This window comes from Durio zibethinus, chromosome 11 (assembly GCF_047325235.1).
Source record: "Durio zibethinus cultivar Kanyao isolate XHJ-2024 chromosome 11, ASM4732523v1, whole genome shotgun sequence".
NCBI classification, from domain to species: Eukaryota; Viridiplantae; Streptophyta; class Magnoliopsida; order Malvales; family Malvaceae; genus Durio; species Durio zibethinus.
The window spans coordinates 8,102,656-8,128,591 of record NC_143172.1 but is presented as its reverse complement, the minus strand read 5'-3'; the positions used below and the strand labels follow the sequence as shown (position 1 = coordinate 8,128,591).

The 25,936-nt window shown below is 35.4% G+C and overlaps 4 protein-coding genes across 10 annotated transcripts; 2 read left to right on the top strand and 2 right to left on the bottom strand.

The window, feature by feature from the left end:
• Positions 1 to 1,758: 1,758 nt before the first annotated feature.
• LOC111289249 (LOW protein: zinc finger CCCH domain protein) lies at positions 1,759 to 10,740 on the bottom strand. The gene is made up of 5 exons (XM_022880120.2): positions 9,755 to 10,740; positions 5,756 to 6,704; positions 4,138 to 5,494; positions 3,961 to 4,044; positions 1,759 to 2,584 (listed from the first exon to the last, which is right to left on the bottom strand). Exons 1-5 carry the CDS (start codon positions 10,278 to 10,280, stop codon positions 1,886 to 1,888), a joined length of 3,615 nt encoding a protein of 1,204 aa, XP_022735855.2. The 5' UTR covers positions 10,281 to 10,740; the 3' UTR covers positions 1,759 to 1,885.
• Positions 10,741 to 12,526: 1,786 nt separating this feature from the next.
• ORG1 (OBP3-responsive protein 1) lies at positions 12,527 to 17,513 on the top strand. Of its 4 annotated transcripts, none has more exons than XM_022880311.2 (14): positions 12,527 to 12,685; positions 13,116 to 13,448; positions 13,532 to 13,575; positions 13,651 to 13,729; positions 13,818 to 13,934; positions 14,118 to 14,300; positions 14,424 to 14,510; positions 14,672 to 14,778; positions 14,861 to 14,948; positions 15,437 to 15,517; positions 15,596 to 15,672; positions 16,101 to 16,236; positions 16,466 to 16,528; positions 16,757 to 17,513. In XM_022880311.2, the coding sequence occupies exons 2-14, from the start codon at positions 13,134 to 13,136 to the stop codon at positions 17,402 to 17,404; spliced, it is 2,025 nt and encodes a 674-aa protein (XP_022736046.2). In that variant the 5' UTR covers positions 12,527 to 12,685; positions 13,116 to 13,133; the 3' UTR covers positions 17,405 to 17,513. The 4 variants fall into 4 exon arrangements, with proteins under 4 accessions (XP_022736046.2, XP_022736042.2, XP_089624067.1 ...); XM_022880307.2 differs by having other exon boundaries at positions 13,645 to 13,729; XM_089767941.1 differs by lacking the exon at positions 12,527 to 12,685 and adding an exon at positions 12,839 to 13,036.
• A 149-nt stretch (positions 17,514 to 17,662) lies between these two features.
• On the bottom strand, positions 17,663 to 22,855 carry LOC111289340 (splicing factor SF3a60 homolog). The gene is made up of 12 exons (XM_022880312.2): positions 22,682 to 22,855; positions 22,477 to 22,590; positions 22,201 to 22,305; positions 21,948 to 22,090; positions 21,718 to 21,814; positions 21,310 to 21,474; positions 20,709 to 20,780; positions 20,026 to 20,184; positions 19,800 to 19,877; positions 18,989 to 19,117; positions 18,444 to 18,590; positions 17,663 to 18,067 (listed from the first exon to the last, which is right to left on the bottom strand). The coding sequence occupies exons 1-12, from the start codon at positions 22,853 to 22,855 to the stop codon at positions 17,921 to 17,923; spliced, it is 1,530 nt and encodes a 509-aa protein (XP_022736047.2). The 3' UTR covers positions 17,663 to 17,920.
• Positions 22,856 to 23,112: 257 nt separating this feature from the next.
• On the top strand, positions 23,113 to 25,184 carry LOC111289341 (uncharacterized). Of its 4 annotated transcripts, none has more exons than XM_089767942.1 (6): positions 23,113 to 23,253; positions 23,354 to 23,407; positions 23,681 to 23,717; positions 24,168 to 24,285; positions 24,641 to 24,699; positions 24,931 to 25,184. In XM_089767942.1, exons 1-6 carry the CDS (start codon positions 23,184 to 23,186, stop codon positions 25,007 to 25,009), a joined length of 417 nt encoding a protein of 138 aa, XP_089624068.1. In that variant the 5' UTR covers positions 23,113 to 23,183; the 3' UTR covers positions 25,010 to 25,184. The 4 variants fall into 4 exon arrangements, with proteins under 4 accessions (XP_089624068.1, XP_089624070.1, XP_089624069.1 ...); XM_089767945.1 differs by having other exon boundaries at positions 23,156 to 23,253; positions 23,356 to 23,407; positions 23,644 to 23,717; XM_089767944.1 differs by lacking the exon at positions 23,681 to 23,717 and having other exon boundaries at positions 24,173 to 24,285.
• Positions 25,185 to 25,936: the final 752 nt, after the last annotated feature.

Below are 25,936 nucleotides of genomic sequence, written 5' to 3'. Positions count from 1 at the left end.
ATTTAAATTGAAATAAAAGTTTCAGTTAAATTAAGCTTACTTGATTAACTTTAATTTATAGTAAAAATGTATAAATCTCAACAATAATACTTAATAAATTTATTAAAAAAATAAATAATAATTAAATTTAAATAATCAAATCCAAATAAAAAATCATCTTTCTAGAAACTGTGTAAAAATTAATCAAATCCAAATTAAAGCTCATATTTTCAAAAGCTATGTAAAAATGTGATAATAGGATTTGCAAAAAAAAAAAACTCCAAAAACTTAAGCTACTCGGGCTAACGGCGTCCACCACATATATATATTTGTTTAGTCGGAGTTTTAAACACAAACCCAAAGGATCACAAATTTCTTACACCACTGTAAAATTCCAAAATTTTACTGTCAAAATTTCATAAATATAAGAAGCATCCAAAATATTAAAAAAAGTTACCTGATCAAGGAGTGAGAGAAGGACTAATCAAAAAAATGATCGGAAGAGAGTGAAAGGAAAGGGAACGCGGTTGGCCTAGGATCGGGGGAGCGAAAAAAACTAAGCTGACAGTAGAAGGATAGTTAGTTGGCTATTACATCAACATCAAAAAAGATTGGAAGAAAGTGAGAAGAAAGGGCGCCACAAATAGGTTTTTGGTGGGATGGGAGAGACAGGGAATAAGAGGGAAATAATAGAGGGAGAGAATAAAATGAAAAAGATTAGGGTTTTTAAGTTAAAGGTAAGATAATAAATTCATAAATAAAATAATTAAAAAAATATAAAAACAATAAAACTTGATTAGTATTATGATTTATTCAAATCGAATATTAACATATTTAAATTTAATTTGTTGGATAAATTAAATTATTTAAATTTAAATTTAATTTGACAATAATCAAATTAAATTTCAATATTAATCAAATTAAATTCAAATAAATTATAAATATTAATATATCATATACATTCTTATGTCACACTTAAAAAAAATAAATGACATTGTATGTTGTACATTATCAAAATTTAATTTATAAATAATAATAATCTTAAATTCCAAAATTTTGGCTTTCAATATACTTTGACTTGATGGATTCAAAGAGATTCAGTTGATTTATACTTAGAATTTTCTTAAAACTAGATTTAAACTGCAAAAATAGTTTTTCTTGAGCCAAAAAAGAAAAGGTAAATGGATCAACTAGCTTAGAAGCAATAGGCTAATGGCACGCCAGACGCAATTTTAGAAGTACCAGAACATAATTTGTAAATACGGAGTACACAGCATCAATCAGCCTGTTGAACAAGTTAAAAAAAAAAAATTTGATGAAAATCCTCTATTAAATGACTAAACTAAATAGCATCCACCTAAATAAACACATAAGAGCGAAAGACGTTAAAGCAGCCTACTATTTAGAGTTTTGAAAGCAAATTTTTCTTCAAACGATGCTTTCGTGAGACCTTACGCTAACAAAAAACACATTCCTTGTCAAATGAATGTCATATGAGTCACCCTGACTTGCATCTCTACAAAACTAAAATCATAGTGCAAATACCATTAGCAACAAGAATTAATGCTAACTCATAAAAAAATTAATGATCAAATGCAGATCTGTCCATTCATTTGAATCAGAAACAACCCCCCCCCCCCCCCCCCCCCCATGGCCATTTGTTAAAACGACTAAAGCAGAGATGATTCAGAGAGCAACTTCATATGTTAGATGCATCCAAACAGAATGTCGTGCAGGAAGATGATGATCACGAATCAAGACGTTAGGATGCCGAATCCAGGAAACCAAATGGCACATCTCATTTTATTTCCTTGATAAAGATGGGCAACAAAAAACAGAATAAAAAAAAGAAAGGCAAAATTAAATTAACAAAAGCGCATTAAAGAACAAGGATATAGAAATTGCCTCAATGTGTATTTTCAGGAGAATGATGTATCCGACTTAAAATTAAGGACTCAGACTCATTTGACCCAGGAATCAAAGCCCCAGATACCTTAGGAGAACCATCTGACAAAAATAAAGAACCACTAATTGCATCCCCAAAATCCTGTCTTTCCTTGCAACTATAGACAGAATTATCACCTTCAGTTTTGTTTATTTCTTTTGAATTTTCATCATCAGTGGGTAAAACAACAGCCTCTGATGCATTATCCAGTGACCGGAAAGAATCTCCAACTACATCCCCCAAAATCACCTGTTCAGATTTAATCTCTTCCGCATCATTGCCATTCAAAACTGGTTCAGACACCTCTGGGGTCCTCTGACCAATATCAATATTGGACAGTTGAGATATCTCTGGAGGAAGGCTATCCACATGATCTGGCAACTCTCCGCTTTGAACTGAAACTAGTTGCTCCATATTCTCCTGAGAATAAGCAGTTGGAACAGCTTCTCCTTTCTGCTGATCTGAATTTGGCATTGCTGAATCCAGCATTTCTGCATCAGAAGTCAAAACTGGCTCCTCTGTTTCTTCTACAACAAGATCAGAACTTTGTTCCTTCCCTTTCTCCTGATTGGATGCTGAAATAACTGCTAACGTTCCACCATTGACATTTGGCATAGTATCCATTTGTAGCCTCTGCTTCTTGTAGAGGTCCATGGCTTTCTGCAAGTCAGAATACAAAAGGTGAAACACCATCATTAGTTTAGAATCCTAAGTTCATAGTGGAAATAGAAATTTACTGTGTTTGACCCAGAGGACGAAAAAAGTGTTAACATTCCAGACTGAAGCTGAAAACATTGTCGTTCAAAACTATTAAGAATATTAGAAATTAGAAAGGGTCTATGGTACAAAATAGGGAGAAAAGAAGCATTCCACAGGTCAATTTTTTTACTAAATGCTACCTAACAATTCACAATCCTATTCCTCTCATACTTTTGTAACCATGATCACCGACTTTCAGATGAACTAACACCCCTTCCTGCCATCCCCTTTCCAAAAGAAATGGAGAACCAAGCACAGAAAGAAAAAATAGGGCAAATTGGAAAGTCATCCATCTCTCTCTCTCTAAAAAGCCCAACACAATAACCTAACATTAAAAAATATAGGAAAAGAAGAAAATAAAAAAAAAAAATGAAAAGAGTTGCACTTTGTTTGGTTTCAGAAAAGGCTTTTTGATTTTTTTTTTTTTGAAAAATAGTTATTTTTTTTAAAAATGAATTTGATGAATGAAAACAATAATTGTTTTCTAAAAATGCAAAATAGTGAAATATGTTTGATATCACTGTACAATCTCTTTTAAAAAAGTAATGATTAAATAAATAAATAAAATATTCAATGACATTATCCCTGATTTTAAATTTCTGAATTTTGTTTAATAGTTTCATTTACTATTGTAAAAGAGATTTGAGTAGAGAAAAAAGACTAGATTATAAATAATTCAAGATGCCAAATATATCTAAAGACAAAAAAACAAAGCAATTATGAAAATAATTAATATTAATGTATTCTAATTATAAAAATAACAAATACTTATTAATCGATTGCTTCATAAAATGTTCAAATATGGATTAACTTCTTAACTTGCAAAATTCAAGCAAAAAAGTAATGTGTATCCCTTGTTTTCATAATTGAAATAATTTATTTTTTGTTTTCTTGTTTGAACCAATTTTTATTTTTATTTTCTAAAAGCTTGGTTTTTTTTTCAATTATTAAACATGGTTTCATTCTTGTTTTCATTTTCCAAAAAATGAAAACGAAAAATAACTATGTTCTTTTAAAACCCAACACTACCTTAGATTCCACATTTGTTTTCAGAATAAGGATAGACCAACCATATAAGATCTTCCTCCAAAAAAGAAAGCAAACCAAGTTTCAAAATAACCAAAAACAAAAAAGCATGTAAGGTTTTTGCAATTCCTACAGAAGAAATAACCGAAAGAAAAATCTTAGATGCATGCACATATTTATATATATTCCCACTCAAAAGAATACTAGAGATTTATATAAATGTGACTAGGTCCCTCTATCCTATATACTACCTGAAAAACAGAAGCATTAGTTGCTGGAATAAGTGAAGGGCTAAGCACAGCAATGGAAGATTTTTGTACAGCTCGTCCACCATTCTGACAAAATTCGAGAAAAAGAGAATTATAAGTCAAAAGATCAGCTAAAACTAGATACTGAGAGAAAGAGTTATGTACAAAAAGGTTCCCTACCTTCAAATTCACAAGCATTGTTACATCTTTAACCAAATCTTTACTTTGCTCCACATTCAGTAAGCTCATACACTGATCATACAACTCAGAACCAGCAAGTTCTGTTGAGATGTCAAGTTTAGAAAGATAAACCTGGCAATAATGAGCAGCATCATCATTACTTGACATTTTGGAAGAATTAGGTGACTTGTGCGGAATCTCAGGTGAAAATCTAGAAGATTCTTTCACTGGTGATATGACATTAGATCTTATTTCCAAGCTTTTCACCTGAACATCACTATGGCTATTTTCATATTGTGGTGTCTGATGTTCCTGTCCATCACAAACATCATCAAGAGGGGCCTGCACAGGATAATCCTCTTTCTGAGATGTTGAGGGCAAGTCAAAATCACCATTTTGCCCTTTCCACACATCTGAACTCGTATCCCATCCCCGACTGTTCATTGGATGCCCATTCTGGTCCCATTCAGGACCACCGAACATGTGTGCTTCATCCCTAAAAACAGCATTATTTCCGTCCCAACCATGCAAATGGGTTGGACCAGAGCCATCCATCATATTCTGCCAGCCAATTGGGCGCAAATGGTAAGGAAACCTTTCAGCATCAGGAATATGATATGGAATCCCAGAGTGATTAATTTCCATGGAGGGTCTAACAGCAAACATAGATGGAGATGGAAACTGTGGCATCATAGCTTGAAAACCACCATGGGGTGGCCCAGGTTGGAATGGGATGAAGCCATTTGGAACAGGTAATGGCCAGTTTGGGGCAGCCCGCCAGGCATTTGCCCCTCTTCCAACATTCATATCACTGCTCCTCTTGTAACGGCCGGTGATATTAATTCTATTATCTTCTTCCAGAGAAGCCATGAAAGAAGGGCTGCCAATTCCTGCTCTGAAACCAGGTGGCTGCAGAATCAAAGATGAGTTGCCCTGACCAGCTCTACTATAAAAGGCGGAATCTGCTCGAGAGGATTCATCCAAAAGAGGCTTCTCAAGAGGTAAGTCTCGACTTAGCCTATCCTCGCCACCAATGGAGGCACTGCTCCTCCATCCAGTCTCCTCTCTGTCAAGGCTCCGCGTAACACCACTTCTAATCATATATCTACGCTCAAGACTTGTTGAAGAAGGAGATCTTTCTATCATACTCATTGGTGAAGCTTTTGAACTTGAGGACCTCTCAGTTGGCAACTCCCCAGAATGGCCCTCCTCCACTCTACTAGATTTCTCCAAAGATCTGTATTTAGCACCTCTCTCAGATGCTCCAGAAAGGCTAGTTACCTCTCTTGATGAAGCTGCTTTGGACCTCTGCTCCATCGTTGAATCTCTAAACTTTGAATCTTCCTGTTTCAAAAGTCTGTAAATGAAAATAACTATGTATTATACTCTGAACAAAGCACTTGGGAGAGTGGTATGGGGCCCTACCCACAAGCAGCAAAAATAAGTAGAATTCCACACATGATGAGAAAATAAAATCAGTTTAAATTTTCTAACAATAAGTCTGAAATCTGATAGAAACTAACAGCTCAATACCATGCCATTTTTTTCAGTTGACCATATAATCCACAAAATAAGAAATTTACAAGACTGAAGGGGGTGTCATAAAGAAACAAAGTACCTATACTCATCAGCGCCACCATGGGAACTCGAGCTGGGAGAACTCCTCCTTTTGCTGCTGCCAACAACAGCATCAACATTTGCTTGACGTGACTGGGACCTTCCCCTATCTGCATCTAACTCAACTCTACCACTCATCAATGATTTGTTTTCCAAGTATGATTTCTTAACTCTAGATTTAGTGTCATTACCATCATCTCGATCATCAAGGGATCTCTTCCTTACCCTGCCATCTTTGTGTGTAGCAATCAGATCATCAAGATGTAATCCATCACGGTCATGATCAATATCTCGGCCACGGTCACGATCTCGGTCTCTATCCTTGTCCCAATTGCTGTCACGGTGATCAAGTTCTCGACCATGATCTCGGTCTCGATCCCAATCATGACCATAATCACGGTCACAGTCATAATCATGATCACGATTGCGATCACGTTCTCGATAATGGTCACGATAACGTTCACGTTCTCGATCACGTCCCAAATCCAAGTCACGATCCCACTCTCGATCTCGATCACACTGCCGCTCCCTATCACGATCATGCTCTCTATCATGGTCATGACTACGCTCACAGTCACTATCTTGAGCCTTGGACTTCTTCTGTTGAACTTCCACAGCATCTTTTTCATCCCTCACATGCTTCTCGCTAGACTTACTATTAGCATGATCTCTTGCTGGTCGTTCACTTCTCAATTTAGCATCTCGGTACTTGTCTTCATGGTCCATGTCTTCTCGATACTTGTCTTTGTATCTCTCATCCTTGTGCTTCTCATCTTTTACTCTTCCATCCTTGTCAGCATCATTCCTTAAAGACAACTGTCTATCCAAAATGTCTCCATTATCTTCTTGATATTTATCCCCATCACCAGAACCACCTCTCTTTTTTCTAAGTCGCCTCTCAAGCTGGCTCTCAGATTCAGGACTTTGCAACCGGTCTGGTACATCCAACTCTGGAATGACAAAGATAAAAAGGAAGAATTTCAGCATGATCAAGTAATTCATCAAAAAAGGTATACTTTATACAAGAAGTCACTAGGTAAAAAATAATAAAACCCATTTAAAGAAAGTGAAAGACTTCTGGTTTCAGTGAATGAAAATGCAAATAAATTAACTAATCACTAGATGTTACCATGAATATTTCACCAACTAGTTAGTGAGAAAACCTCAAAAAAAATCTCAGAAGTTAAAATTTCATTCAGCCAACACCTCTATCACCAAAAAAACAAATTACCTATACAATTTATAAATTTTCACTAATAGAATAAAGAACTTGGGTGGGAATGCATAATGCAAGATAAGTAACAATATATCAAGTAGACAATGACTACATACAAATATAAAACAGAAAATACAGCAATCCAAAGCTTAATAGGAAATTTAAAAACAAAAGGAAAAGTGAAAGAATGCACGCTAAACATTAGAATTCATAATGCATAAAAAAAAGACTACATGGTCTACTAAAAGCTAATAATCACTTTTCTCTGCAAAATCAAAACCACATCCTGACAGGTCCAGACATAGCACTGATATTACTTGAACCAAAGCATCAAAATTCAACCTTTTTGTAATAGGTCTGAAATGAAGTCATCTAACACACTGAACAAAAACATCTCCAGGCCAAAACACAAGTGGCTATATGATCATATACTCATACTAAGACAACTAACACAAGTGGCCATATGATCATATACTCAGAGTAAGACGACTTACTATGGCACGAACCAATATGGAACGATCTTTCATTACCAGCTGAGGATCTTGATGGTGCATTTATTGGTAAATATTTTTAAATACAGGACTATTAGTAAAAAGTCAGCACTTACCATCATAATTTACGAACCTTCAAAACTCCCTTCAAAGTAAACATCTCCAGGCCAAAACACAAGTGGCTAAATGACCATATACTCAATAGTGAGATGACTTACCATGACAGTTTACCGAGATGGAACATTCTTCCACTACCAGCAGAGGATCTTGATAGTGTTATGTATTGCTAAATATTTTTAAATACAGAAGTATTAGTAAAATTTAGCACTTACCATCATATTTTACTAACCTTCAAAACTCCCTTCTAAGTTCCAACATACCATTTATTGATTTTTGTATTGAAAGCGTTTATTGCTGATGATAAATGCATTAATTGGAAATACCATCACAAGATGGTATCTTTATTACCTTCAAGTTATTATATGCTCAACTGAAGAGGATAGAATCAGGATCTTGGAATTTACATGTACTTAGGATCCTTGCATCCCAGCATACTCTGAACATATTAGCTAAACTATTTCCTAATATAAGTTGGGAAATTACTTTCATATTACTTGGAAAAAAAAAACACATATAAATGCACTTCTAGATGTGCATACAGAAGCGCGCCAACTTAAAGCTTCACCTAGAAAATTCTCTGAATATACATATAAATTAGTCTCCTATCCCAAAACAGAGAATCATATATGGAGAAATACTGTTAAAATAACATTTTGAAGCCAAAAGAAAACTAAATTTTGGAGATTCCACGTAAAATTTTTAAATACCTTTCAAGCCAATACCCTGAAACAGGAAAACAGCGAAAAGGAAAACATGCTCCCTAACACTATGAAACAATGTCAATTTAATATTGAAGACTAAATGACCTACAAGTGGTTCATATGCCATTGCCCTCGGGACTCAAAAACAGGGTGCATGTCAGTGCACAAAAGAATAATTAATTAAGTTTTAAGGTCAGACATTAGTTGCATACTAACAGTAATACATAAGGGTATAAAAACAATTCAATGTCCACACGTTCCCAATATCAAGAAAACTAATCTGTAGAAACAATCTTCTTCCATTAAATTCAACGATTTCAGCTACTCTTTAAATTCCTCAACCCAACTTATCATCTCTGCAAACAAAGAATCTATTTTTCTTCTTTGTCGCATGCAGCAAATAAAGTGCCAAAATCATCTAACTCTTAACACTTAAGAATTATGTGGTTTGAATTTAAACTTCCTCCTAGAAAAAATCCCATGTTTCCCTTAAACATATATAAATAAAAATCAACTTAACATGCTTTCAGAGAGTCAAAAAAAATATAAAACCATGGATGTGTTCATGAGACATTAATTAAGACTAGCTTTCTTCAGAAATCTATAGATTGAAAGTTAGCAATATTTGAGATTACAAAATTGTTCTTTCTACATATTAACAATGGTCATTAATTACAAAGCCAAAAGGTTCCCAAGATCCTTTAAAATAGTTATAGTCCTCAAAAACCAAATTATAAAGTGTTCCAAGAGGATTTTTAAGATAATAGTCAAGAAAAAGTCTGACAAAGAAAATAAAATATAACAGCATCCTATCACTCAACAACCATCATGCCACTTTTTGAATGATCTTAGTTTCATCAGGTGACACTGGAAAATGTACAGAGTGAACGAATGTAATTCAATCAATACAGTCAAGTTAATGCTATGACAACAAGCAAGTGGGAAAATAAGACTTGAACATAAAATAAAAAAATCAAACTATAAACACGACGACTAGTCTAATTCACCAAGAATATGCAAGGAAACTCAACAGCATAAACTTACATACAAACTAGTACATAGACTGAAAGCAAATGCACAAGAAAGTCAAGTCAAACTATAATGTGAATCAGTTCACTAGGGACATAAAACTGCTTTGAGCACGAAATTATTGGAAACAGAATGGAAAAGGAACTGAATATTAAGACAACAGCTGGACAAAATTGGCTATATTATAACAAAAGGAACTTTAGCGTCCTCAGACAAAATTTATTTTCTTTCTGACAACAACTAGAAACATAAATATTCTCCCTTTTCAATGCAGAATATGTTAACTCCTAAAAGCAAATAAAAAAAAAAAGCCTACTAATTGGGAAGAAAATTAATATAACAATCGATCGCAATATACACTACCAAAAAAAAAAGTCCAAAACAATTAGAAAATCACATATGTCATTGCAACTAACCAACCAACAAACAATAAGTTACCTTACCAGTTTTTTCAGCGGATTGTTTTACAGTGCGGTGATATTCACTCCCAATCAGCCTATCACTCTTGGCTTCTTTAGCTTTCTTCTCTCTGTCCCTTTCCTCCTTTCTACTGGATTCTCGATGCCTCCCCTCACTCTTACTCCTCTTTGCATCATCTCCTTCCACCTCCTCTTGCCTCTTACTCTTCGATTCATTAGAAGCTTTAGACTTCTTCTGTCCTTTACCATCATCCTCACCGCCATTCCACCTATAGCTTACTCCATCATCTGCCTTATCTTTGCGCCGCTTCAAGGAACTGTACTCCTCGACATAGTCGCCATTCCCCGAACTCCCGACATCCTTACTGGTCTCCTTCGAATCAAGCTTTCTCTTCTCACCGGATCCCGTGACCTTCGAAATCCGACCACTGCTCTCCCCCTTACTCTGATTTTCCTTTTCCTTTAAGTCCGAATCTTTCTCCGAATCTGAGTAGTCCCTAGCATCCCTAGAACTGTGTTTGCTTGATTTGTGCCTTGAACTACGCGGCATCACTGGCGCCCGACTACGAGAACTCAAAAATACCCTAACCAGAGAATGAGAATAAGAATAGAACAGAAAAATCTCCGAATAAAAAATGAAAGCCTAATCTCAAATCAACATTCAATATAAAAAATCCTAATCTCGAATCCTCAAAGATAAAAACAAACGTAAATTCTCGAAAAAAAAAAATGATACTGGAAACCCTAATTGGGCAGAATAGGAGTGAAAGTTGGTGGGAATCCTAACGAGGAAGGAAACGAAGCAGTGAACGGAGAGGATAGATCAAAAAAGTGTAGGCGGGGGCGGTTGGGGGAACGGGATCGATAATGAGGAAAATTACGAGGGAGGGAAGGCAGGGGCGAGATTTTTGGGGTTTTGAAGAAGAAAGATTGGGGTCGTTTTGGGGATAAATGTGGAAGAGCGTGTAATTTTGAAGAATTAGAGGAAACGAGCTGCGCCTTTGCGTTCTAATGGGCCTTTTTTTTTTTCGTTTAGTTTTATACTAGTTAATAAGACTCTCTGCCAATCTGACAGGATTACCCTTGACGTTTACCCGTATTACGGTCTTGTCCTTGCTTGGCTGGGGTAGGTGCTTTACGGTTAAGTAATCCTTTTTTTTGGCCGAACCGGTTATTTAATCTTTAATCGTCATCAAAACAAATTATTTGTTTATTTGCTATTTAAAGTACCGGATCCAATAACAAAATGACACGCTAGTAGTCAGGGATCGAGAAAGAATCAGGTGTTATTAAACTTCAACTTGATCACCTAAAGTGACGTGAAATTGATGAATCAACGTATATGAAACTTGAAAGAACAGCTTTTAGGATTTGACGAGTCTGATTGGCTGGAACCCACCAAACGAAGACCGATTGTTCGGTGGATTCGGGTGCAGGGAGTACAAAAATCCAATATAAGATCGAAGGCCTAACTCCTCCTAAGGGACTAAGTGCTGCTCTGTACTTTCGTTTGTTCCAATTGTTTTTCATTTTTATCCAAATGAACCAAATCCCGCATCATTTTTACCTCTTAAGCTGAGCTCAACTGACCAATTGAAGAAGAAAGAATAAAATTGCTCACATCAAAGCTGTCTTTTGAAATCCGTCTAAAGCTTATCAGAAAATCACATGTAAATTCTACCTATAAGATTTGCAACTTTTTTATTTTTAATCTATTAATTTTTAATTTAGACTCATTAAAGTTTGTTAATGAATTTGTGTTATAAATTAACCGAATATTAACTCATTTTGATATTTTCATCAAATTGTTCTGTTAAAATTTATTAATGTTGGTGTTGTAGATTACTAAATGGTATTCCATGCGAACGTTCTCTAAGCATTCAATGTTTTTCTCAATTATTAACAAAATATTGTAATGAAAATACCTAAGAAAAAGTTTACCTTAAAAGGTTAAAAATTCAAAAAAAAATAATTCAAAACTTAAAGGTTAAGTGAAATTAAAATAAAAACTTATAAATTATGACTAAAATTTACCCAAAAATTATAGTAAAGCTTAATTTATTTTTCGCAAATCTAGTCACTCAATTATACTTTTACAATAAAAATTCAAATAATTTATATTTATAACTTTTATATTCATATATAATTTGTGTCTATAATATCTTTACTCCAACTTAGATTAAAAAAAATTGATAATTATAATAGATAATTTTAAATATGATATAATGATATGATATAAATAAAAAATATAAATATATTTAATAAAATAAAAAATTATATTTTTATATTGATATAAATTATAATATATAATTTTTTAATAAAATACAATACAAGTATATAAAATTTTAATATTTTATATAATATAAATATACAAATGATTAAATCTATTAATAACGTAATAAAATAATTAAATCAATTATTGCAAGCATTAAATCCTAAAATTTGATTTTTACCAGCTATACTATTAATATTTTATAATTGCATTAAGTGCTTAAAAGCCCAAATCCCGATACACAAACAAGGCACCGTTGAAAATCAATTTATATTGGTAGGTCCATTCCATAGATAATGACCAATTAAAAAAAAAATTCTAAACCCCATTACTCAAAAATAAAATTCTGAAGCAAACAAAATCCAAAATCATATGGGTGTGGGTAGTATTTGCAATCAATCACATGCAAGAATTTCGATGGAGCACTGACGTGGCAAGACGCGAAACAAAGAACCGGAAGATACCGGAAAAAACCAACTGGAAAGAAGCCAAAAAATAAGAAAGAATTACGGATACAGCAAGAGAGAGTAGATATTTGCAGGGGTGGACGCAGACATGGGTAAAACTCATGACACAACGCATCGAGCGTACTCTCTCACGCAACTGTCACGCTCTCCTTTCTCTTTATATCCACGCCTCTCCCACCTTCCCCGACCAATTTCCAATTTCTCTCACTTTTTCTGGTAAGTCCCTCGATTTTTGCATTTCCTTTCACTTTCATTTGTTCAAAATAATTTATTGTTTAAATAAATTTAAACTTCCTAGTGCTCCCTGGAATGGAATTGATCTCTTCTCTTGTATTCATTTTAAGTTTTATATTTTACTTTGACTGAGTAAAGTGGATAAATATTTGCTTAGTTGGATTGATCTGTGACGGTTTTGTTGGCTGGCAAGAAAAGAAAGTAGGGAGGCTTTGCGTTGTATCGATCCAGCTTTGTCTTATAATGAATTTGATTATTTGAGTTTATTTCCTGCGATTGATAATATGCACATTATTTTGAGTGGATCAATCATCAAAACGACTAAAATTATAGGTTTCAATCGTTTCAGCAATCTGCTAATCTGCTGGAGGAGCTACAATCTTCTGATTATTGGCTTATTGTTGTTTTGTAGAGTTTAGAGGTTTGATCGATGGCAATATGTCGATTGTCTATGAATCCAAGTCTAGAAAGTGTTGAAGTATGGCATTTTAATGCCAATTTGTCGACAACTCTGGTTAGGCCTAGTTGCCTACGGTTTAATCAGAAGTCACCTTGCTCTGCTAGGAGACAATTGCAGGAAGTAGGATGTTCATCCTTAAGAAAAGCTGTATCGGCGAAGCAATTAGAAGGGAATGCACTAACTGCCACAACAATTTCTGGTGAAGAAGAAGCGGGGCATGTGACAAGGTTCAAGATGTCTGATTTTAAGGTTCTTGAGTGTGTCAGCATTGGCCTTGCTGGCCGGGTATGAAGCATATATGCTTGTGGTTTGTTTTTGGGTGTCATTGGTATAGTTTATATTTAGTGTCTTCAATTGTTTTCTTGTAGGCAGATGAGGTGGTTTTTGAAGCTGTAGTGAAGGATTCTAGCAGGTTAGTCTTCTTTAATTGAGCAAGGACTTAAATATGATGATATAATCTTAACATGCTGTGTTAATGAAGCTGCAGTCCTTTGTATGACTCAAGAGTTGTGCTTCGACATCTTACTAGTGCTCAAGCTCAACGTAGGGGAAGGCGAGCGATAGAGGTCTGTTAACTGTGTGCATTAAATCATGTATTTTTTCCCACAGCTCAATCTTATTTTGAGGTGATGCCTTGTATGGAATATGTTACAGGTATTAAAAAAGCTGGTTCGCCGCAGAATCCTCTACCATTCTTATTCAATGCACGTTTATGGTTATGTCTCATCACAAACAAGTGGTGGTCATAGCTCATTCACTCTGGTTCACGGGGTATGCTCCCTCTATCCAATGGATTCTTTTAGTACTACTTTTTTATTCCTCTATCTTGCATAGTCTACTCATGTTTCCTCACTGAATTAGTTGTTTTTCCGTTGAGGCCTATGTTTCAATACCAGCCAGGTTCCTTCTGTACTTCTTTCTAGTAGATTGAGACTATGTTGTATCATTTGGCAGTACCATGGTAGCTTTTCATTAAGACATTGGCTTCAACAATCTGATTGGCTTCCAACTTTAGAAGCAACTCTTGCATTGGATGAAGAGTCTGTTAGGAGGGTAGGAGATGACTCAGTTGGGGGACCTGCAGTTTCTAGACAGTTGCGGCTTATTAGAATATTGATGAGGGACCTCTTAATTGGAGTATGTTTCTATTTTCTAGTCATAAAGTCTTTTATCTCACGTTTCTCAAAAGTTGTCAGCTATACATGATCCTATATGTCTCAGAGGGTGGCATTATGTTGCTTTTGTTGTTTACCTTTTCAGGTAAATTACTTGCACAGCCATGGGATTGCACATACAGAGTTAAGGCTGGAAAATGTGCATATAAGCCCAGTTGATAGACATATTAAGGTATTTACCAATTCTCTTTATGATAATTGAGGAGGTTTGGCACTTTGTTTAATGATGATATATGGAATTCTAGTTCTGCTTAGCACAATGGCATAGTTCAATTGCTTTCTCTGCTTTTGTTCTTCCTTCAACTGTATAACTTTTAAAACTGACCTTTTCAGGTAGGAATACTGGGAAATGCTGCTGACTTCTATGATGATGGTCCGAATGGAAGTGCAATGGATGCCAACATGGATAGGAGACAAATGATGATTGCATTTGACATGAGGTATTGTGCTAATAAAAACCAACTTTTTAGTTAAGATCTGAAACATCATCTTGAAGCTCATTAAGTTTCATGTCTTACAAAGGTGTGTTGGATTTATGATGGCAAAGATGGTGTTAAGAGAACTCATGGATCCCATAATCTTTGCAAAGTTCAAATCATTCCTTATGAAGGTATAGCATGTGTAATTGCTGTTTAACTTAATCTTTTTATAACATAATGTAAGAAGTGACTATATCTTGGGGTATGAATTAGGTCATTGAACTTAGCTCACATTGTTAGCAACAGTTTGGTTCAGTTATATTCTTAAGGCTACAGTATATACATAAAACATCAAACTTTTTTATGAATTCAAGCTGCAACTAGTTGATGCTATAATCATCACCTGCTAGATATCACAAGTTAGCTGCCATGTTTGGGCAAATTGTAATTTGTAGGCACGAAGAGTTTCTTCACTAATAGCTGAGTAATCATTAGCTTTGTACCTTTCAAAAGATTGTCTTACGATCTCAATATTAAAGTTACTCTTGTTATTATTGTAAGAATCTTTAATGTAGCCATAGTTTTTCTGATAAAAATTGGTTTGCTTTCCCTCTGTAACATTTAAATTCTGCTGAATGAATCTTGTATCAAACCATATTTTCCTTGTGTGCAATTACAGGGAAATGATTCCTCATGCTTGCGTGAATTTCTTCTGCCAATCCTCACTAGGAACTCTCCAACTGGAAATGCTGGACTCCAGGTAAGTCATTTTACTTGAATATGACATGGCACTTCTTTACTGTATGTGAGGATCTTTTAGCAAATTATCTTCTTGCAGATACTTGATAGAAACTGGGGTGCAGGTTGGAATCTTCTTTCATTGTTGCTTGCAGTCAGACCTTCTAAAAGAATAAGGTATGCTATTAAATTCATGTGATTTTTTTTCTTTTTTCTGTTTGAATGCCTGAGAATGCAATTGGAACATTAATCTAAGTTTGTCTAATAAACCTTCAGAAATGTTGAAAAGTAGAATTTGAATTTGTTCATTGGATTAAACAGTTTGCAGTTTTCCCAACCCAAAATTTGCAAAACCAAGTTTTATGAATAGGAATTTAACAATCAGAATATAATGAAGACATTGCATTATTGGCTATGGGGTTTCTTTTTTTTTCCTTTTAAATTCCTTCTGATAATGTAGAACCTTAAATATATTTCAATAAAAGTCATGCAAATTTACACATCATAGTAATTAGTTAGGGTTCTCCATCAATGTTTATGGTTTTCTGAGCTTCTTGATGGATATTTAGTAAGTTGTATCTAATGATTTTCTATTTTCTTTATAGTTGCTTAGATGCTCTTAGGCATCCATTCTTGTGTGGACCGAGATGGCGGGTGGTCCCATCCATGGATATTATCAGATGGGGCCTTGGGTCAACTGCAGTGAGAATCACGGAGGAGTATATTTATCGTCAACCTCAGGTATTTATGTACATTCTGTTGCTGAATGATGGGATGTTAAATGTTATTTCAATTTAGACAATATACCGTTGTTTTTTCTAAAGCTAAAAGTCACCTAAGATGGAATGCTTCAATATCACTAAATATGATGTGTCCTTGCTCCTTAGAACTCTTTACACTACAATCCATGTTTCCCACTCAATGTTTTAAATGTGGATAGGTGAGCTAACATGTTTTTTTCATATTTTAGCGTGGTAGGCTTGCCCATTTTATTGAATTAATGGAGATGTTGAATCCTCATTCAAGGCCAAAGGTGATTCCTCTTCTCTCTCTCTCTCTCTCTCTCCCCCAGGTGTTGTTCTTTTGTAGGACAATGTTTAGATGCTCATTCTTTTTATTCAAGTAATTCGTATTGTTGAACATTATAAACGAAGGCTCTTCACATTTCCATTGCATTTACTAAGAGATGAACAAAATTAATATTAATCATGGAAGCTTATGCTAATATGTATTGAGATTCATCTTTATTTGGGACATGCAGAATTGGCTGGAGTTGTTGCCAGGAAAATGGCGTTTGTTGTACTCTACTGGAAGGCATATAGGTTTAACTCTTCGCCAACCTCCTGTCCGTGTCCTCATTGGTGATGCATACCTAACAATTTTAAGAGCTTCCAAGTTAAAAACAAGCCTTTCTGTCATGTCCGAAATTGGCTTCACAGCCATCTTGGGACATGATTGGCCCCATGATAAAAGGGGTACCAAGGGGAAATTGCAAGTGAACTCTTTATCTAGTTTAAGAGCTGGGAGACGATTATATCTTAAGGACAAGCCTGCAGAAGGATTCTCTTTGAGACAATCAAACTCCGAGGAGTCCATAGTTGAGAAACTATCTAGCAGAAAATGGAGAAAAGCGATACCCTTCAAGGAGCTCCCTTCAAGTCTACCTGTAGCTAAGCTCCTTCCAGATGATATCGAGGTGTCAATGAGTTTTGATGACCCGTTGAAACAGGGTGTTGATGTTGCAAGAAACATAGTTCAGGAAATTCGGACACAGATTCCCCCTGAAATGTTTGAATTGTCAAATCTTGTGTGTGGAACATATGTTGACTCAAGAATGCTTGTCCTCCGAGGCGTAAATGGCTCAGCACTCATCTTTACAAGGTCTTGTGCAAATGAAAGTTGTAGGTAATACTGTTTCTTGATCTGGTACAGTTAATGTAATTGAAAGCCGATTTCAGCCCGAAATGGAGAAAATGCCTTATTAGAATGTTATATACCTAACCATTTTTTTGGGTACATTTCAACAAGACAGAACTGAGGAGCAAGTTTGAATGCCGAACCTTGGATCTTCCATCAGATATAACAACTGCTAAGGAAAATTTAGGTTGTTAGCTCACTTTTTTTTTTTTTTATTAAAAGCAAATGCAACATTAATCACAGCAAAGACTTAAATAAGAACAGCATGTAGGCCTCATATTGTTTTAAAGTTCCAAGGAGACACTGCAGCATAACCTTTGACTTCTGCAATCCAATAGTTCACCCAAATACCCCATAACCTTTGGTTCCCCAGGGTAGCCATTGAGGTTCTCTCGGTGAGAACACCATAATACATGATCAGGGAAGGAACACGTGGAAAGTGTCTGGACGAGGCACCCAAAATGCTCTCCTCTTAGAACTCAGGGTGGGCTTCTCAAGAGAAACATCTTTAAATCAGTCCTTGCCGCTGCAGATCAGTATATGTCTTCTTGTTATAGATGTTACCCTCTTTATCCTCGTATTCTTCTTCAAGATCTGGACGCCATTTGTTCACTCCTTGCCGTTCTTGTATCCTCCCCCACAGTTCTTTTGCTTCCTGTGACATTTGAGTATATTTGCTACATGTTAATAATTATCAAGATATCGAACGGGTTTATAACTGCAATCCTTGTGAATACTTGTTGCTGTTATCTAGATGCTTGTTGCCCTTACCGTCTTAAGGCCACAAGCCATCATTTTTTCTTTTATTATTATTATTTTTATTTACTTGAGAAAAACAATAAGGCATTTGTGCCAAAGAATTATCTACTTGACAAGCTGGCAGAACTCTATCTATCTTTTGATTGAGGCGGACAATATGCCACTAGTTGTGAATACCAATGGCATTCAAGCTCAATCATGAAAGAACCACATGTACGTAAGCAGAAAGAATATAAATCACTGCACTAGATCTGAAAAAAAACATCACATACCTCAATATTGGTGATTTCATTAAAGTTCTTGGTGTTGGGAATACCAAGGCATCGCATGCCATGCTGATGGCGCCATTCTTTGAAATGCCTCTCAAAAGCCCTACGGCCCCAGTAGCTGTAGTTCCCACAAATCTCACACTTAAATTCCTGAAGAAAAAAAGAAGGGTTGGGGGAGAGCTACATGAGAACCTGTGACTGAGGCGTAAAGAAGTATTTGCCAATCAACAGCCAAAAAAAAAAAGGATTGTATTGGGGAATCAAATAGTGAAGAAAATCTAATGCCCCTCTGCACCCTCTCCATCATTCATCTTCTCTTGAATTAGAATAAAAGGGAGGTGGAAGAAAATTGTCAATCCTTTTAGTCAGATTAGTTTTAAAACATGAAGGATGACATGTCTATAGATTTAAGAAAAAAAAAATAGATAATAGTTTTTTATTTTCCTTCAAGCTTTCACTGCTTGTTTAGTAAACTGTAAGTTGACAAAGTAACTTTACACGCAAAAGTTCACATCACAAATAAAATTTGCATTAGTAGGAGAAATTACCTGACCAAGACCATGAAGCTTATAAAGCCAGTAAGGTATAGGCTTCCCATCCCAACCCATTGGCAATTTAAGAGGATTATAGATCTGTTGATCTTCTTCATCACTTTCAGTATCAATTTGTGTCTCTTCCTGTTAGAAAGCAATCATTTATTGTCACAAACCACAACAGATAGAATTTAAAGATACTAAAATTTTCGAGAGAAGTAGTTTCCACTTTTCTTCACTTTTTGTTTTTTGTTATAACATGGGGACTGATAATTCAAAAGTTACCGGTTAACCTTGATGGCTGTCCAACTGCCGGTACCTTATTATGATGAAAAAAGAGTCCAACTAAAGATAAAACACACTTTTGATGAACATCCAAAGTTACTGGTAGAGGAAGAGTGAAAAACCAATATACGAAATCAGTTTAATTCCACCAAAGTTATCTCATCCCCTCCATTTGTTGTGTCCTAAATACAGCTATAAAAATTGTGTAAAATTCCTAATATTCTCCTATTTAAAATTTGGCCTATCACATTTAAGAAAAAAGCTAAACTGCTTCTGCTCCAATCAAAGATTTGAAATACAGACAAATGTTTGGCCAATTACCAACCGAAAGTGAGGTCTAAAGACCAGAAGCAGGGTTGAAACCAAGTGGATTGATGCAAGCAGGTTTCACATCTAAAACTCTACCTACTGCCATTCCTACAGGGTGTTGAAGGACTGGCATTTATATGAATTATACTCATAATACCACAATATGAGCAAAGAAAATTTTGTTCTAGTACTAGAAGCACTTGAATGGCTATACCATAAGAGATTAACTTACCTCCTCACGTTCTTGTTCCATTTCCTCATATGTCAAAGCTTGCTTCTTTACCACATTTTCCTTTGTTTGTTCAATTGTCTACAAAAGGTCACAAAAATATTAATTAAATACCACTCACTGCAATTACCATTTCCGGACTACAAACAGAAGCAAAATGTACTTTTGCAATAACTTTCCCTCGTATTTAAAATTTTTATCAAAGATGGTATGTAACCAAACAACTAACCTTACTCAGTAAATCACAGAGTTTCTTCATCTTGGCCTCTATCGATGCAACATCTTTAAGATTGTTAATGTCTTGTGGAACTGCAGTAGACCCATTTTGTTCTGGTCCACGTGAGCCTTTCGCAAAATGTTTCTTGTCCAGCTTTTCCAAAGGTGTGTGCTGTATAAAATATATGGAGAAATAGAATATATATTTTTGAACTTGTTTAATACTAAATTATTACGAAAACACAATCACCACTAAATCAGTGTATGGTTATCCCATCAACATTTCTCAATAAAACAACCAAGAATCCTATTATTTCACATGCTGTATCAGGCTTCACCACCAATTTGTCCTTTGATCTCTGCTAATTCCAGACTTCAAGCCCTATCTCCTCCATAAACCTATTTTCCTTTCTACCATGACTCCAAATAATAAACTCCTAATTCCTAGAGCAAATTCTAGCAAGAGAGTCTGATATGCAGATTTCTCAAAACCAATTCAAAAGTTTCCAAATAAAGACACTTGCCCGTTTCTAGTCAAGATTCCCTTCAATAAGAAATAGGGTAAGGAGGATTTCCAATTTTATTCATTGTACTAAACCAAAGATGGACATTCTCTCATACCAGCATTACAACATAGCAGAGAGAAAGAGAGACAAATTATAACATATCATTATATGAGAGCTTAAGTGCTATTACCTTTGTGAGGAAAAGCCTCTCTGCACGCTGCTGGACAGTACCCCCAGTTTTTAGTCCTAATGCTGCCAATGCCTGTGAGGATATATAAATAATTTACTCATCAACTAAGAAAAAGGAAGCCAAAAAGGGGTAATTCATTTTAACTTTTACACTGTTAGCAAAGTAGTTTAAGTACATATCACATAATTGCCTAAAAAAACCTTTTCACTAAGCTAGTTCTTCCCAAAGGCAAAGTGACAAAGCGACAAAGCTTACCATGTAATTGCAATAGCTCCTAAAACCCAAATTACAGCATTTAAAACAGAAAAAGCTACTCTAAGTGAACACAATATACCACAGAATAAGAACGGATATCCTTCTTGCACCTACTCTTAATTTTTCATTCTCAAATTAATTAATTAAATTGAAACCAACCAGCAAGATACGATGTTTACAGTGACAAGATCAAAGAATACAAGAACAACGAGGTTCTTTATATTTCACTGTTTAATGAAACTTGACCAGTCAACCTCACATTCCTAGGCACTGAATACAAAAAATTGGAGTCACTAAAAAAAACCTGGCTAGAAATGATAACATGATCATGGAGGACCATAATTACCTCCTTTAACTTTTCAGGACCCACTTCCATCAGCTCTTCAACTGTGCTGTAATAATCAAGATCAATCACGGCATCCTGGGCAGGATCATCTCCATTTTCTTGACCTTGTTTCTCCCATCCTTGCACCTGACCATCAGCCCATTGCTCCTCAAATTCAGCCTCAACCTATCACAAACCACCACAAATGTATTTCAATTTATTAACAACGAAATTTCTTAAAAAAAAAAAAAAAAAAAAAAAAAGAATTTCCATTTTATATTGATACAGCTCAAGGTGGATACTCATGACTCAAATTCTTTAAAAAAAAAAAATTCTACAAACCCATCTTAAAAAAAAGGGGTTGGGTTTGAGGTTAGAATCTCATTTTAGATAAAGATGCGCAAGTGACTTTAAGTAAGTAATGTGAACCTTGGAAAATATTCTATCAAGATCTTGCAGCGGTTCGGTCCTCTGAAAGAAGTATATTAGATACTCTAGCAGATTCTCCATATACTCCCTGTATTGCCTGCAGAAAACAATATTTGCAAAAACAGTAGAAGAAGGGTGCCGAATAAGTAGAAAACCAGGAAAAAAATTAAACAGTGGGCAATCTACTTATTAAAATAAAGAATATGAAAACAGAATTGAGGAAAGTTTACCTAGTTGACTTCAGTTTCCAAGGGATATTATGTGGCTGTGAAAAGACATCAAGGTAAGCGGAGTATTCAATTTTGGCTCCAAATTTAGAATTAATGTACTGATTGAACAATTCGTGCAGGTCCAGGTAGCGACCCAAAGCTTCCTGAAAATGAATTGCTAACAAGTAACACCAGATTCCAGAAAGAAAAGCATAATACAAAATAGGATATTAGAGTAACAAAAGGTGTCCAATTGTTTGAGAAAGAGAGAGACCTCGCCGCTGAACTCGATGACCGGTTCTTCTTTAAGTAAAGCCTCAAACTCTTCATTAGCATCAACAACACGAGCAGCAGGGTGCTTTCTATGGTACTCACGAATCTGCATTAATTTAACAATTACTACACTTGACATCTATGTTGGATGATAATAACCCTATTGTGAAAATCATTCAGATTTATTCACACTTCTTAGAAAAGGCAAGATTTTGTAAAACTCCTACTTACCATTTTTCGATTCAAGGTTAAAAGAAAAGAGAATAGCAAAAGTTACCTCCTTCAACCTATCATAAAAGGCGCTAAAGACGTTAATTCCAGTAGCGGTTTGACCTCCGAGAGCCGCAATTTCATCTTTCCTCGCATTGTCTTTATCTTCATATATCTCAATCTGAATCCATTCAAAAAATAAATACTACTTTTTTCTAAAAAAAAAACACTTTTATCGTAACTCAATTTGTAAAAGATATGGAACAAATTACGAGCTTTTCGGTCGTGGCGATGATGGTATCGATATTATTGCGCACACGGTGGCTTTGGTACAAGCGGTCTTTGCCGGTAGGCGGCTCATTTTGCAGGTCCTTCACTATGAGCCGTTCCAACCGTTCCACATCTTCGTGAGCCGCACGAGTCACCTCGAGTAGCGTTGAAGACATCTCGGCTTCCGGTTTACGTAGCCGGTTCGATCAGACTAGAAGTCTAGGGTTTTTGTCTCAGTCAATATTTGCAGTTGCAGCAGAGTCGCGGCTTTATTTTGCGCTTGCTTTGCAAGACTATATTTTTAAAGAAATTTTCCAATTTTTAATTTTAAAACGACATCGTTTTTTGCACCAACCCATGAGCTTAAATAAATTTTATAAAAAAAAAAAAAAGGAAGAAGAAGCCATCTCCTCTTTCATGGTGGCAGTGGAAAGAGCAATTGACGTATAGGAAAGGAAGGTAAGTGAAGTGAAGAAATGTGGAAAGTGAATATGTCGGGTGGTGATGAAGAAGAGAGAGAAGAAAGCTTCCTGGATGAAGAATCTGAAGGCTTCTGCTCTCTCTTCCGACGCAGGTATTCTCTCTTCTTCATTCCTTTTTAACACTTTAGAATTTAAATTAGATTCATATTTCTTTTCAGTAATTTCAATTTGGGTATTTCTTGTCTGGAGCAGAGAATGTACGCATTCGCCGCTTCTTTGCTTTCGGGTCTTGTTCTTATGTTTCTGGTATGATCATTGAATTCTTGTTCTCTTCTCCTTGTCATTTGCAATTCGAAAGTACGATCAGAATCTCATTTTGGACTCCCATACATTAATGGGTATTAGCATTGTTGATCTTTAGTCTTTACAGTTCAGGAATTTTTGGAGACCTTGTGCCCTGATAGATTTTACGGGTTCATCTTGGTGATCATTAGCTTGCAATAACTATATATATATATATATATATATTGTTTCTTTTGCAGTCACTTATTGTGTTTGCCAAACCCATCAAATTTGCAGTCTTGTTCACATTCGGCAATGTTTTAGCAGTTGGAAGGTAGGTTGATTGGTTCCCTGAATCCAACAGACTTCTCAACATTTTTATTCTCTGATGAAATATTTTGGTTTAATTAAGTAGCAAATGCTGCTTCTGGACATCATAACAAAAGAATAGTGTTTCAACCTTTAGCCATCTTTGCCCTTGAGTGTTGCATAATTGGTGTAACTTTGTGTCTTGGCTTTTATATATCATTCTCTCAAATTTGTTATGAAACCAATTTTGCCAAACCAGACAATCTAGTAGTTTAATTTATGTTCCATGCTGGAATGCTTAACCTGTCCAATGTGGCTCTGCTAATGTGCAGTCAATGACTCAAACAATCTCAACAAAATAGACTTTTAAATAATGCAGTACTGGAGATGAATAGTTCCTAGTATAGTTTAACTTTTACTAAATTGTTTGCTTGTCAAGGTTTCTCATATTTAACTTTGTGATATTGTTTGGCAGCACAGCATTCCTGATGGGACCTGAGCAACAGCTAAGTATGATGTTTGATTCTGTTCGTGTTTATGCGACAGCTATTTACATTGGATTTGTTGTTTTAGCCCTCATTTGTGCTCTCTGGGTGAGTTTGCCATCTCGAATCAGTGATAGGTAGAGCAATTCTGACACCCTTTATTGATTGTAGGAAGTTGGATCTATGAAAACCTGATAGTTTGAGTATAAGAAATCCTGAGTAATTCATAATAGCTTGATGTGAAATTGTTTAAATCTCATTTACTATGTTTGCACATACACAATACACTCATAGAGATAGAATTCTCTGGCACCGGAAAGTAACATTTCCAAACTGCATTAGAACATGAATGTAGTTCTGTTTTTTGTTGCTTCCAGTTTTTTACAGTATGAGAACCATATTCAAGATATGATTTGATTATCATGGAATCACTTGTCTTTTTCTTTAACTTTTCATCTGGCAGATTCAAAGCAAGATTTTGACATTACTTGCAATCATATGTGAGATTTGTTCCCTTATTTGGTAAGTTGGCCTCTGACATTGATCCTTTTCAATTTGGTGGAAACTTCTTGGTGTTTTGCCTTGGTTTCCGTCAAGGCATAATTTATAACTTAAAACTTTATAGTGTTCAAGACTCTATCCTTATATTTAGATCCCAAGAGAAGCTTTTCTATTTTACTTTGTCGAAGTTTTAATTTGCATTCTAAATGTTTTGTCTAGGCTATTTATATCATTCTATTTGAGCTGTTTCAGGTACTGTCTGAGCTATATTCCATTCGCTAGGAGAATTGTTTCTGACCTAATGATCCGATTTTGTGACACAGAGCTATAGATGATGGAGTGTATTAATTTTTGCTTTGCTCTAGTGTTTGCTGATCTTAATTGGCACAAATATTGTTTGTCAGGTTGCTCTTTAAAGAGTTACATTGTTATGAGGCATTAAATATTGTTCATGCCTTGGATTTTATTCTCATATATTTCAAATTGATATCTCTTGGTTGCTATCACCTTTAACATCTTAGGTACTATTGACCCATACCTGATATGATGGCAAAGACTAACTGTAAATGCTAACCGTCTAATTTCTTCAAAGTTCAAAGCCTAGCCCCTTGACTGTTTTTGGATGCATTTAATCTAGAATCTGTGTTTTTAGGATTGGTAATCTTGATCAAAGCGGCAGCTTGCGCCAGTAGATAAATATAGTTGGTTTTGTCTTGCCTGCCATGGACATCTTTAAGGACTTTCAAAACATTAGGCTAGGAAGATTGTGCTAACCTAGTTCGCACGAAGGCATCAGGGGTTTCCTTTTTGATTAATTTACGTACTCTATGTCTTCGCAAAAGGCAAGCTTCTAACAAACTGTCATCGACGTTTTTAAGATTCAAGAAACGAACCCTTTATCTTCTTCTGGTTGCTCGAGGGATGACTGTTCTTTTCAAAGATAGGTCGTCTGCAAAAGGCAATTAAGAACTAAGCCCAGGGGTCAAAATGGGTCTGCTGAAAATAGCCCATTGACACTGAGACTTTCTGAATTGGATAGAAAAGCCGAATCCAAATAGATCAGAGCCAATTGGGCCAATATCATGGGATTTTTCTAAAGAAAGTCTTAGGCTTTCAGAACCCACTTTGTATTTACAGCCCAATGCTAGCAGAAGAGACTTCAAAAGTTCAAAGTCGCCCAAATAATCCACTAGCCGGAAGAACCAAAGGTGTCTCAATAAGGGCCACTGAAAGCTGAAAAGGAGCTTAATCCAACTTG

Coding starts and splice junctions, on each gene's coding strand:
- LOC111289249 (XM_022880120.2), bottom strand. CDS start 10,280: ATGCCGCGTAGTTCAAGGCACAAATCAAGCAAACACAGTTCTAGGGAT. Junction 6,705..9,754: donor ACAATCCGCTGAAAAAACTG/GTAAGGTAACTT, acceptor TTGTCATTCCAG/AGTTGGATGTACCAGACCGG. Junction 5,495..5,755: donor GGTGGCGCTGATGAGTATAG/GTACTTTGTTTC, acceptor TTTCATTTACAG/ACTTTTGAAACAGGAAGATT.
- ORG1 (XM_022880307.2), top strand. CDS start 13,134: ATGGCAATATGTCGATTGTCTATGAATCCAAGTCTAGAAAGTGTTGAA. Junction 13,449..13,531: donor GCATTGGCCTTGCTGGCCGG/GTATGAAGCATA, acceptor GTTTTCTTGTAG/GCAGATGAGGTGGTTTTTGA. Junction 14,301..14,423: donor TGAGGGACCTCTTAATTGGA/GTATGTTTCTAT, acceptor TTACCTTTTCAG/GTAAATTACTTGCACAGCCA.
- LOC111289340 (XM_022880312.2), bottom strand. CDS start 22,855: ATGTCTTCAACGCTACTCGAGGTGACTCGTGCGGCTCACGAAGATGTG. Junction 22,091..22,200: donor TCATCGAGTTCAGCGGCGAG/GTCTCTCTCTTT, acceptor ATTCATTTTCAG/GAAGCTTTGGGTCGCTACCT. Junction 18,591..18,988: donor AGCTTCATGGTCTTGGTCAG/GTAATTTCTCCT, acceptor TTTTTTCTTCAG/GAATTTAAGTGTGAGATTTG.
- LOC111289341 (XM_089767945.1), top strand. CDS start 23,156: ATGTGGAAAGTGAATATGTCGGGTGGTGATGAAGAAGAGAGAGAAGAA. Junction 23,718..24,167: donor AATGTTTTAGCAGTTGGAAG/GTAGGTTGATTG, acceptor ATTGTTTGGCAG/CACAGCATTCCTGATGGGAC. Junction 24,700..24,930: donor GAGATTTGTTCCCTTATTTG/GTAAGTTGGCCT, acceptor GAGCTGTTTCAG/GTACTGTCTGAGCTATATTC.